Raw genomic sequence first — 12,484 nt, 5'->3', positions numbered from 1 at the left:
CGTTTTTCTAAAAATAATGTACTAGTAAAATACAGTACATTTTTTCAGTACAGTAACATGCTGTACAGGTTTGCAGCATAGGAGCAACAGGCTATACCATACAGCCTAGGTGTGCAGTAGGCTATACGATCCAGGTTTGTGTAAATGCACTCTATGGTGTTTGCACAATGACGAGATCTTTTCTCAGAATTCATCATTTAGTGATACATAACTGTATGGTATATTCAGTTTGACTTTACAGCCAGAGAACCTATAAGCCACAAATGATAGCAAACTTGAGCTGGAGAGAACAAAGGGAATTGCAAGAAATTAAAACAGAGTTTAGCTTTGGATTTTATATATGCTCTCGTTAAACTAGCTCACCATGAGAGCTAACCTGGTCTCACCAGGGCAAGACATTGGATCTACCCCATGATGTGAATAGAGAAAGAAAATAGAATTAGTTTCAAAGAATGTTGATACCAAGACATAGGTGACTGACATAAAAACTATTGAAAAAAATTGTTTTTGAGATGGAGTCTTGCTCTGTCACCCAGGCTGGAGTGCAGTGGTGTGATCTTGGCTAACTACAACCTCCACCTCCTGGGTTCAAATGATTCTCATGCCTCAGCCTCCCGAGTAGCTAGGATTATGTGTGCACCACTATGCCTGGTTAATTCTTTCATATTTTTAGTAGAGAGAGGATTTTGTCATCTTGGCCAGACCTGAACTCCTGGCCTCAAGTGATCCTCCTGCCTTGGCCTCCAGAAGTGCTGGGATTACAGGCGTCAGCCACCACACCTGGCCAATATATATATATTTAACTTTTAAACATATACTTGGCTCACTGAAGTTATAAATACCTAAGAGAAACAAGTATAGCAGTCATTCTTATCCCTGGGAGATGCATTCCGAGATACCCAATGGATGCCTATACCCAGGAATAGTCCTGAACCACTGTTTGCCATCACATGAAACATGTTTCTGTTCAGGTCTTTCTTTTTTTCTTAGACATGGAGTCTTGCTCTGTCACTCAGGCTGGGGTGCAGTGGCACGATCTTGGCTCACGGCAACCTCTGCCTCCTAACTCAGCCTCCCTAGTAGCTGGGTTTATGGGCACATTCCATCACACCTGGCTAATTTTTGTATTCTTAGCAGAGACAGGGTTTCACCTGTTGGCCAGGCTGGTCTCGAACTCCTGACCTCAGGTGATCCACCCACCTCAGCCTCCCAAAGTACTAAGATTACAGGCATGAGCCACCACTCCTGGCCCTTGTTCAGGTCTTTCACTCACACATTTAAAGTCTTGTTCCATCTTAACTAAGCACTTATCACATACTGTGGCTACAACTTTTGTAGTTTGAAGTATAAAGGCAAAATTAGCTTTTTTTTTTTTTTTTTTTTTTGGCCTTCCAAAGTGCTGGGATTACAGGCGTGGCTACCATGTCAAGCCAATTTTTCTTTTCCTTCTTCATAGTTTCCCAGCTAGGAGATTTATTCTTACCATGGATCTTAGCAACCTCAGTTGCTATTTTTTTCCTTTCCTTATTGAGAACTTTCAACCTTTTAGGAAGTACTTTACAGATTCTCTTTGGCACATCCACATTGCCAGCATCACTAATCTTCTGCTTTGGGCCATTAGTAAATAAAAGAAAGGTTACTTAAACACAAGCACTCCAACACTGCAACAGTCAATCTGACAACAGAGACGACTACTAAGTGACTGAAGAGTGGGCAGTGCAGACAGCCAGTATATATCAAAGATATCATTCATGGCCCTGCAAAGAGATCATTCATGTTCCACTTGCAAAACAAGTGGGACTGCATGAGATTTTATCATGCTACTCAGAAAGGCATGCAATCTGAAACTTATGAACTGCTTATTTCTGACATTTTCCATGTAATATTTTTGAACTACAGTTGACTGCAGGTAACTGAAACCTAAGAAAGGGAAATTGCAAATAATGTACTGTACTCTTTAACAAACTCTTCTACTTTATGGAAAAATCAAACTGAAAACCTCTACGGATGGAGTAAGAAACTATCCCCATTCTGCTTTGTAGAAGCAAAAGTGGAAGTACAAAACTAAAGGAAAGACCATTGAACATATCATTTTGTTTCTTGGATTTAATTAAATCAAGAGTCAGGTATCATCATTTAGTTTACACTTCCCCAGAAAACAAAACAAAACTGGACTATCAGTGCAAAAAAAGACACCTGCTTTGCCAAAGAGGGTTCTAGTTCCAGCAAGTGTTTGACTAAAAGCCTTCTTGCCGTCTGGTCTCCTTTTCCATAATATTTTGACCAGGAAAGGAGCTGAGGCATATCCCTGATACTGTCTTTGTTGCATCAGACAGATTTAATTCTACCTTAGCACTTTAAAAAGATGGGTAAAAGATGTCAGCTTGTCGATTTAAAGGGTGGGTGATTCTAGAATCTCTTTAGGCACTTTTAATCATTTAGTTGTAGTTATAATTTTTTAAAAAGCTCCTTAATATTTAACTTTCTTTTTTTTTTTTGAGAAAAAGACTCCCTCTGTCACCTAGGCTAGAGTGTACTGGTGTGATCTCAGCCCAGTCCAACTTCTGCCTTCTGGGTTCAAGCAATTCTTGTGTCTCAGCCTCCCAAATGGCTGAGATTACAGGTGCATATTACCATGCCCAGCTAATTTTCTGTTTTGTTTTGTTTCGTTTTGAGACAGAGTCTCGTTCTGTTTTCCAGACTGGAGTGCAGTGGTGCGATCTTGGTTCACTGCAATCTCCGCCTCCCGGGCTCAAGCAATTCTCCTGCCTCAGCCTCCTGAGTAGCTGGAATTACAGGCACGTGCCATCACACCCGGCTGATTTTTGTATTTTTAGTAAAGACAGGGTTTCATCATGTTGGCCAGGCTGGTCTCAAACTCCTGATCTCAGGTGATCCACATACCTCAGCTTCCCAAAGTGCTGGGATTACAGGCATGAGCCAACGAGCCCAGTCTAATTTACTGTATTTTTAGTAGAGATGGGGGTTTTGCCATGTTGGCAGGCTGGTTTCGAACTCCTGACCTCAGATGATCCACCTGCCTCAGCCTCCCAAAGCTCTGGAATTACAGAGGTGAGCCACCACACCCCACTTTGTCTCTATTCTTATTGACAGATAAGAATAATTAGCATAGTTCTTTATATCTCCCTTTTTCTTTCTGATTGAACAATCTAGTTAACCTCAATTTTTTTTTTTCTTGAAGACTGGAAATATAAATTAGTCACTGTTATCTTCTGAATCATACCTAATTTACATTTAGATAATTGATATTCATGCTTCTTAAAATGTAACCTTTTTTTTTTTTTTTTTTGAGATGGAGTTTTGTTCTTGTTGCCCAGGCTGGAGTGCAATGGCATGATCTCAGCTCACTGCAACCTCTACCTCCTGGGTTCAAGTGATTCTACTACTTCAGCCTCCCAAGTAGCTGGGATTACAGGCATGCACTTCCACGCCTGGCTAATTTTGTATTTTTAGTAGAGACAGGGTTTTGCCATGTTGACCAGGCTGGTCTTGAAATCCTGATCTCAGGTAATCTGCCTGTCTTGGCCTCTCAAAGTGCTGGGATTACAGGTGTGAGCCACCATTCCTGGCCAAAATGTAACAATTTTATTGGTTATTTGATAAGCACATGAATCCCAACTTACAAGCGAGATCATCCTACAGACTGGAATTCTCTTGGATAATACCTTTTCAGTGTCCTTGTCTTATATCCTGGGGTTGGCTGCTTCTTTCTTCTACAAACTAGTTTTTGCTTTTATTTGACATGACAGCTCCTTTCCCTCTTTCCCCCTCTCAAATTAAAATTAACCATCATCTTTCAAATAATTTTCTAATACCTTTCAGTTTTGACTGACAACCTACTTGCTACAGTCATTAAGAAATCAATGAATATATTAACTGGATTTAGACCCGGCACCCATCTCTGGGAACTCAATGGTTCTCAGTGGCCTTAGATGAAATTTTTAATAACCTTAAAAGAGAGTTTTAAAAACTAACCTTATATTCTTAGGTCATTCTTTGAAACCCGTTTTTTTAGTTCCCAAATAAAGAAAAAAGAATAGAATGAAAAAAACATCAGAATTAAGAGCATTAAAATAGCCTTAAAATCCAGCAGCTAATAATTCTTGTGATTAAATATAATTAAATGGCTAGTTTAGGTAGTTTCTTGCAAACACAAAAGAACAGTTGTATTTCTTCACAGTCATAAGACTTGAGTGGCAAAGAAATTGGTAAAAGATGGTTCTGAAGAAGGCAGACTGTACATATTCCAGAAATTTGGTCTTTTTCTATCTCTAAAATTCAGCAAATTTTATTTTTCCTTAGAGTCCCAAATAAATCAGGTACAGAAATGCCATCTCAGACTAAAAGTAATAACTTAATCAGACAAAGAACAGAAAGAGTTCAGCCTGAAAGACAGTGTGAAGCAGACCCAAGTGGGAATCCTAGTTCTACCATGTGATAGTTCTGTGACTTTTACCTCTTTGTATTTCAGTTTCTACACCTGGAACATGGGTAAAATATCACTAAACCGGACAGGGTTGTTGAGAATTACAGAAGGCATCTAATGTATATAAAGTGCCTGGCTCATAGTAGGTACTCAATAAATGATCATGAACTTCTCCCTTTTCTCTGACCCCTCTGGAAATTAAGTTTGACAGTATAAATAGCACTCTCCTCACTTTCAAAGCTACTGTGCTGAGAAAAAGACAGAAATAACGAAATGGAACAATAAATCTCCTTGATCTGAAGGATTAAAGTAGATAAGTAATGAAATGAAACTAGTGAGAGATGGACAGAAAGAATGGTGAAATTATAAAACCCATACAAAAGTTATTAAGACACTATTAATCATTTCTGTTTTCCCCTGGCTGTGAAGAGATTATATTTCACACTCAATGAGGGGAGAAATTACCTGAACTTAGAAAAGTGAAATTAAAAGTGTTTCATAAAAACAAAAATTGCTGCCATTTTCCAGATGTTTTTATCAGAAAACTATTTCAAAATGAAAGTAAGGCCTTTCAATCATCCAAGTGAGGTGACCTATTTATATGCCTGTTGCCATAATAGGCGGCAGTGGGTATAAGCGGGAAGGTGAACACACTTATTAAAGGCATAATACATGCCAGGTAGTATTAGGTATGAAATACTTTATTAATTTGGTAAGGCTCCCATAGAAAAATATTACAGACTGGGACTTAAAATACAAGAATTCATTTTCTCATAGTTCTGGAGGCTATATGAGTACAAGCTCAAGGGGTCAGGAGGGTGGTTTTCTTCTGAGGCTTCTCTCCTTGGCTTACAGATGACTGCCCTCTGGCTGCCTCTTCACATGACTGTCTCTTGGATCTTTTTGTTGCACCCAAATTTCTTCTTTTTATAAGGACACCAGTCAGGCTGGATTAGGGCCCACTCTTACCCCTCATTTAATGCTCACCTCTTTAAAGATCTTATCTCCAAGTAAAGTCATACTCTGAGATACTGGGGGTTGGGACATCAACATAGGAATTTTGAGGGGATACAATTCAGCCCATTACAAACATCATCTCACTTAACCATTGCCCTGTTTTACACATGAGGAGCCAGGCTCTGAGAGAATAAATAACCCATCAGATGTCACATAGCCTGTAAGTGGTAGAACCAAAATTTTAACCAAGGCCTCATTAGCAGTAAAGCCTATACTCTTGCTGCTAGCCATGCTTCTTCAAAGAAGTACAAATGTAGCTGGGAAGACACAGTACTGATTGATGACCTTTTACATAAGGAGGTTATGAATAAGAAGGCACTTATTCTACTGGATGTCTTGGTCCATTTTCTGCTGCTATAAAAGAATACCACAGACTGGATAATTGATAAAGAACAGAAGTTTATTTAGCTTATAGTTTTAGAGCCTGGGACATCCAAGAGCATGGTACTAGCACCTGGCAGGGGTCCTTTCATGGTGGACGGGCAAGGAAGCATGTAAAACAGAGGTTAAATGGGGACCAAACTTCGCCTTTTATCAGAAGCCCACTACCCCAGTAATAGTCACTTCCATGATAATAACATTATGCATTTATGAGGGCAAAGCCCTCATGAGCTAATTACCTCTTAAAGTTCCTGCCTCTTGACAATGAAATGACAGCAATTAAATTTCCAATACATGAACTTTGGTTGGGCGGTGTATAATCAAACCACAGCACTAGACTTATGCCATTATATGGAAAGAATGGATTCAATATTACTAGCCACTTACAGAACACTTACTACATGTTAGGCTGCATTCTTTCACAAGGGTCTATTAGTCTCCTCACATAAGGAACTGCTGACTGGCAAACAAATAATCCTACAGCAACATCAAACACAAGAGAGCCTTCTAGAGTAAGTATCTTAGCTATGACTGACTTTTACATCTCTTTTCTTCTGTATTTGGGTATAGGCCACATGCAGGAACACGTGTATGAAACCTCTAATCTGCTTTATAGTATTTTCCCTCATGGGCATTCTACACAATAGGTTAGTGGGCTTTCAACTTTTGTCAGTATGCAAGACAAAAGTCCTATGTTCTGTTTCTCTATGCTCTCATTTGAGTTTCTAGGAACAAGTGTTGGGTTACACTGTGGTCAGGCTGGCACCTGCTTGGCCCTCTGGTTGACCCTGTATTATTTTTGCTAAAAGTTTGTTTTCATTGTTTTTTTATTTTTTTGTTTGTTTTTGTTTTTGCTAAGAGTATTATCCTAGTGTGTGCTTCTTTAACTACATTTTATGGATCTATACTCTGTTTAATTGTAATTATATAATTAACAAGCTGAATCACTTACATTCCCAGATTATGTTACAATGCTCCCAAAGAAGACTGGTCTGGGTATGTATGCATACTAGGGAAGCAAGGCATAGGACTTGAACCCTAGTATATACTAACTCCTACACAAAAATTATTAGATCAGGTCTACTTCTTTCTTCTATACTCTGAGGAGTATATTGGAATATTCCTATAAGAAGGCAAACTTTACAAAGGTAAGCACTATGCCTGTGTGTGTGTGTGTGTGTGTGTGTGTGTATACGTATTTATTGTAACATATCTCATATATTTTATATATAAAAATACCCAATATAAATCAGTGAACAAAATAAAATTCACTGCCTGAGAAGAATCTTTTCCATAGTGTAAAAATAGTAATATTACCATTTTCAAATAAAGATCTGAAAGCATAATACTTAAATGCTATTGGACTTACATTTTTTTCCATTCTGTGAAGTTATATTTTGAACTCCATTATCTGCTACAGTTTACTGTGGCAAGGAAACTGGCAAAAAACAGAATACTATGGATATTCTGAAGACAGAGCCCTCTATGTACAACTAGACAAAAGGAAAACTTCACTAACTAGAATATTTAGAAACTGAGGTATTATGATTAATTTATGACTAATTTTCTGGTTTACAGAGAGCTGAACAGATAATCTCTTTTCCCTCTATTATTGTTGAAATCTTTTCAAGTGATTTTCTAGGCTGATGTGTCATATTCCTCTGTGTGTGATGAAGAAGAAAAACAAACTCTGAAGTCTAAGTAATTAACAACCTTTCCTGATACTTACCTTTTTTTTTTTTTTTTTGAGATGGAGTCTCCCTCTGTTGCCCAGGCTGGAGTGCAGTGGAGTGATCTCGGCTCACTGCAACCTTCACCTCCCTGATTCAAGTGATTCCCCTGCCTCAGCCTCCCTCCCAAGTAGCTGGGATTACAGGTGCACGCCACCATGCCCAGCTAAGCTTTTTGCATTTCTAGAAGAGATGGGGTTTCACCATGTTGGCCAGACCGGTCTCGACCTCCTAACCTCAGGCAATCTGCCCGCCTCGGCTTCCCAAAGTGCTGAGATTACAGGCTTGAGCCACTGTGCCCTGCCTCCTGATACTTAGCCTTGTGCTTTTCATTAGACAGAGAAAGCTATCTATACAGGTGTGCGAAGAAAGTTAGAATAGGGAAGCTGTGTTTGGTTCATGCAAAGGTACTGAATAAAAGAAAATCCTATACAATATTTAGTTAAGAAAAAAAAGGAATAGGGAAGCTGTAAAGCTTTTCAACATGGTAAACATTTACTGACAGTTTACTATACAGTAAGTCTTCACTAGGTTCTTGGAAACTGAGACTTTAAGTGAAATAATGCATAAAAAAATCCAATTTTACCATAGGCCAGTTGATAAAGATGAGAGTTAATTTCCTGTGGCATATTTTTAGTCACAAAACATCACCATAGCTGAGAGTGGTGGCTCACACCTGTAATTCCAGGACTTTGGGAGCCGAGGTAGGCAGATCACCTGAGGTTGGGAGTTAAAACCAGCCTGGCCAACATGGTAAAACCCCAACTGTACTAAAAATATAAAAATTAGCTGGGTGTGGTAGGGCACACCTGACATCCCAGCTGCTCGGGAGGCTGAGGCAGGTGAATCAATTGAACCCGGGAGGTGGAGGCTGCAGTGAGTGGAGATCGTGCCACTGCACTACAGCTCAGGGGACAGAGCAAGACTCCATCTCAAAACAAAAACAAAAGTATCACCAAACTTCTAAATAAAGACCCAAAACACTTCTAATAGTAAATACCAAAATAAATGTGAGCTATATATACATCTAAGAAAGACTGATATAAACAAGTAAGATAATCGTTTACCCAATTTTTAGTGAATTATTAGATGTCAGTGGTTATAGTGGTGGTGAATTAAATCAATAAATAAATGTTTGGAAAGTGAAAACTAGTAAGTACCTCCTCCTACCATGAAGTTCAAACATAAACAATAATGAATGCAGCAAGCTCACTGAGAGCTTTTGAATTGTGTTGTTTATCATCTACTTTATGAGTTTTTATTTCACAATAATTTGCATTCATTCATTTTCTAATATGCTTATTCCAGTTCAGGATGGAGGATGGTCAGAGACTATCGTGGCTGCTCTGGGTGCAAAGCAGGACATCCCGGACAAGATGCCGTTCCATCTCAGGGCACACTCACACACATCCACTCAGACTGGGACCATTTAGACATGCCAATGCTCCAAAGATGTACATCTTTGGGATATGGGAGGAAACTGGAGTACTCAGGGAAAACTCAGACAGGAAGAACGTGAAAACTCCACACAGACAGTGGCCCTAGAGGGAAATCGATTTGCTCCTGCTCATCAATGTTATAACAAAATGATGTTGAACAAAACAACACAACTGAGACAAGTGGGTGGAATAGGTGAAATTACATGTAAGAATCTTGGGGAAACATGGGAAAGCAGATACAGAAGTAACATATATAGTTTAAAAACAACATAGTACCTTTTTCCAATATTTTCACCTGTTTTAGTTACAGTATTTAATGTTCTGAAATTCCAAATAATATTAAGGTAGGGCACGTGTTAAAAGAAAAAGAGAGGCTGGGTGTGGTAGCTCACGCCTGTAATCCTAGCACTATAGGAGGCTGAGGCAGGTGGATCATCTGAGGTCAGGAGTTCGAGACCAGCCTGGCCAACATGGAAACACCACCCCTACCAAAAATACAAAATTAGCTGGGTGTGGCGGTACATGCCTATAATTCCAGCTATTCAGGAGACTGAGGCAGGAGAATTGCTTGAACCTGGGAGGTAGAGGTTATAGCCAGCCAAGATCAAGCCACTGCACTCCACCCTGGGTGACAGAGTGAGACTCTGTCTCAGAAAAAAAAAAAAAAGAAAAGAAAACGAAAAAAAGGTTGGGAAACACCAGTGTAAGGGAATTTTTAAAAATGTAAAGAAGTTATGAGACTGGATTTTTTTGTCTCCAGATAAAAGTACATACGGAAGGCATTTGATGAATGTTTTGAATGGAATAGAATAAATAGCCAGAATAGCAAGATGGTCTAAACTTTAAGTGAAAAAATAAACTTGTAAATCCCCAAACACAGTAAGATACCTTTGCTACTCAGAGCAAAGTTGCCTTAAACAATTAAAGAGATAGGATCTCACTGTGTTGCCCAGGCTGCTCTCAAACTCCTGGGCTCAAGCGATTCTCCCACCTTGGCCTCCCAGGAAGCTGGGACTACAGGTGTGCACCACTGCGAAGGATGGATAAGCACATATATTTTTATTCTGACATTTTATGTTTCCAGCTCTTACTACCTTTGTAACTATCCATCCTTCATCTCCATCTTCTGCTGTCTTCCACACAACAAACATAAAAGCAGGAATATATGCTCAGATGGAGAACTGCTATGACCCCTTGAGTTTCTTTCTCCACAAACTGGGCATACAAACACAGCTAAGATTTTCAATTTAGAGGTTTTTGCTTTTCAATTCCAGACACACCTCACTTTATAACATTGTCATAGAACATGTTGTTTCCTATCTGCTGTCAGTTTATAAATCACTGATAAGCTCCAAACCAATCAGTTCTCACAGCTGGAGGTAAATGGAAAGAATGCCTACAGGGCCGGGTACAGTAGCTCATGCCTGTAATCCCAGCACTTTGGGAAGCCAAGGCAGGTGGATCACCTGAGGTCAGGAGTTCGAGACCAGCCTGGTCAACATGGCAAAACCCTGTCTCTACTAAAAAAATACAAAAAAATTATCTGGGCATGGTGGTCGGTGCCTATAATCCCAGCTACTCGAAAGGCTGAGGCAGAGAATTGCTTGAATCCAGAAGGCGGAGGTTGCAGTGAGCCGAGATGGTGCCACTGCACTCTAGCCTGGTCAACAAGAGCAAAACTCTGTCTTAAAAAAAATGCCTATAATACAGGCCCTCCTGCCCACCAGCTCCACATGTGATGGATCTGCTAAGTCCAAGAAAGACCTACCTCGAGCTTCAGAACATCATGCTGAAGTTTACGTTGAAATTCCAGGAAGTTCTTGATTGTCAGCTTTCCCTTCAGATCAGCTCCAAAAAAGTAGGTTGTGAGGGCTGAACACAAGCCAGACTTGAGGGTGTTGCCAGTGGTCGGACGATCTCTGTGGCGCATACCCATACTGGTTTGGGAGCGAATGATGCTCTGAACCTAATACAGAATCAAACCCACAGCCAGAAAAATATTAGGAAATGAAAAAACATAATAGAAAAGAATCATAACTATTGTTTACTATTTTCCTACTCTATATTATAATTATCTCTTTTAATGCTTACAACAATTTTTTTTTTTGGAGACAGTCTTTCTTGGTCATGCAGGCTGGAGTTCAGTGGTACAATCTCAGGTCATTGCAACCTCTGCCTCCTGGGTTCAAGCAATTCTCATGCCTCAGCCTCCTGAGTAGCTGTGACTACAGGTGCACACCATCATGCCTGGCCTTTTTTTTTTTTTTTTTTTTTAATTAAGAGGGAGTTTTGCTCTTATTGCTCAGGCTGGAGTGCAGTGGTGCAATCTCAGCTTACTGCAACCTCTGCCTCCTGGGTTCAAGCAATTCTCCTGCCTCAGCATCCTGAGTAGCTGGGATTACAGGTGTGCACCACCACACCCAGCTAATTTTTTGTATTTTTAGTAAAGTCAGGGTTTCATCAGGTTGGCCAGGCTGGTCTTGAACTCCTGACCTCAGGTGATCCACCCGCCTTGGACTCCCAAAGTGCTGGGATTATAGGTGTGAGTCACTGCGACCAGCTAATTTTTCGTATTTTAATAGAGACAGGGTTTCACCATGTTGGCCAGGCTGGTCTTGAACTTCTGACATCAAGTGATCCTCCCACCTTGGCCTCCCAAAGTCCTGGGATTACAGGTGTGAGCCACCATGCCCAGTCTATGATAATCTTATAGGTCCTATTATCCTCATTTTATAAAGGAGATTGAAGCACAAGGAATTAAATAATTTGCTCAAGGTCAAGTGACTAGCAAGTGGCAGAATTAAAATTTTAATACAGACAGCCTGACATCTTTATAACTAGTATCCTCTTAGAAAATCTCTGTTGAGAAAAGGATGAACATTTGTATTTGAGACTCAAAAACACTCTCACAGCCATGCACAGTGGCTCATGCCTGTAATCCCAGAACTTTGGGCAGCTGAGGCAGGCAGATCACTTGAGGTCAGGAGTTCAAGACCAGCCTGGCTAACATGGTAAAACCCTGTCTCTACTAAAAACACAAAAATTAGTTGGGCGTGGTGGCGGGTACCTATAATCCCAGCTACTTGGTGGGCTGAGGCAAGAGAATAGCTTGAACCCAGGAGGCAGAGGTTGCAGTGAGCCAAGATTGCAACACTGCACTCCAGCCTGGGTGACAGAGCGAGACTCTGTCTCTTTGTCTCCAAAAAAAAAAAAAAAAAAAGAAGATACAGGTCTGGGGTGTGCAATGGCATGATCATAGCTCACTGTGACTTCAAATTCCTGGGCTCAGGTGATCCTCCCACCACAGCCTCTGGAGTAGCTAGGACTATAGGCACATACCACCAATCCCAGCTAATTTCTTTTCCTTGTAGAGACAGGGTCTCACTATGTTGCCCAGGCTGGTCTTGAACTCATGGCCTCAAGTAGTTCCCCTATAACCTCTGCCTCCCAAAGTGCTGAGATTATAAGCA

At 40.3% G+C, this 12,484-nt stretch overlaps 1 protein-coding gene across 6 annotated transcripts in view; it reads right to left on the bottom strand.

The window, feature by feature from the left end:
• MICU1 (mitochondrial calcium uptake 1) overlaps positions 1-12,484 on the bottom strand; it is a 243,149-nt gene that overhangs the window by 80,450 nt on the left and 150,215 nt on the right. For all 6 annotated transcript variants that reach the window (XM_078345622.1, XM_078345624.1, XM_009009751.5 and 3 more), the window contains one exon: positions 10,783-10,980. In XM_078345622.1, the coding sequence (XP_078201748.1) occupies positions 10,783-10,980 (198 nt within the window). The remainder of the gene's footprint in view (positions 1-10,782; positions 10,981-12,484) is intronic.

This window comes from Callithrix jacchus, chromosome 12, assembly GCF_049354715.1.
Source record: "Callithrix jacchus isolate 240 chromosome 12, calJac240_pri, whole genome shotgun sequence".
Taxonomy (NCBI): Eukaryota; Metazoa; Chordata; class Mammalia; order Primates; family Cebidae; genus Callithrix; species Callithrix jacchus.
The sequence above is the reverse complement of the archived record's forward strand: the minus strand, read 5'-3'. Positions and strand labels throughout refer to the sequence as shown.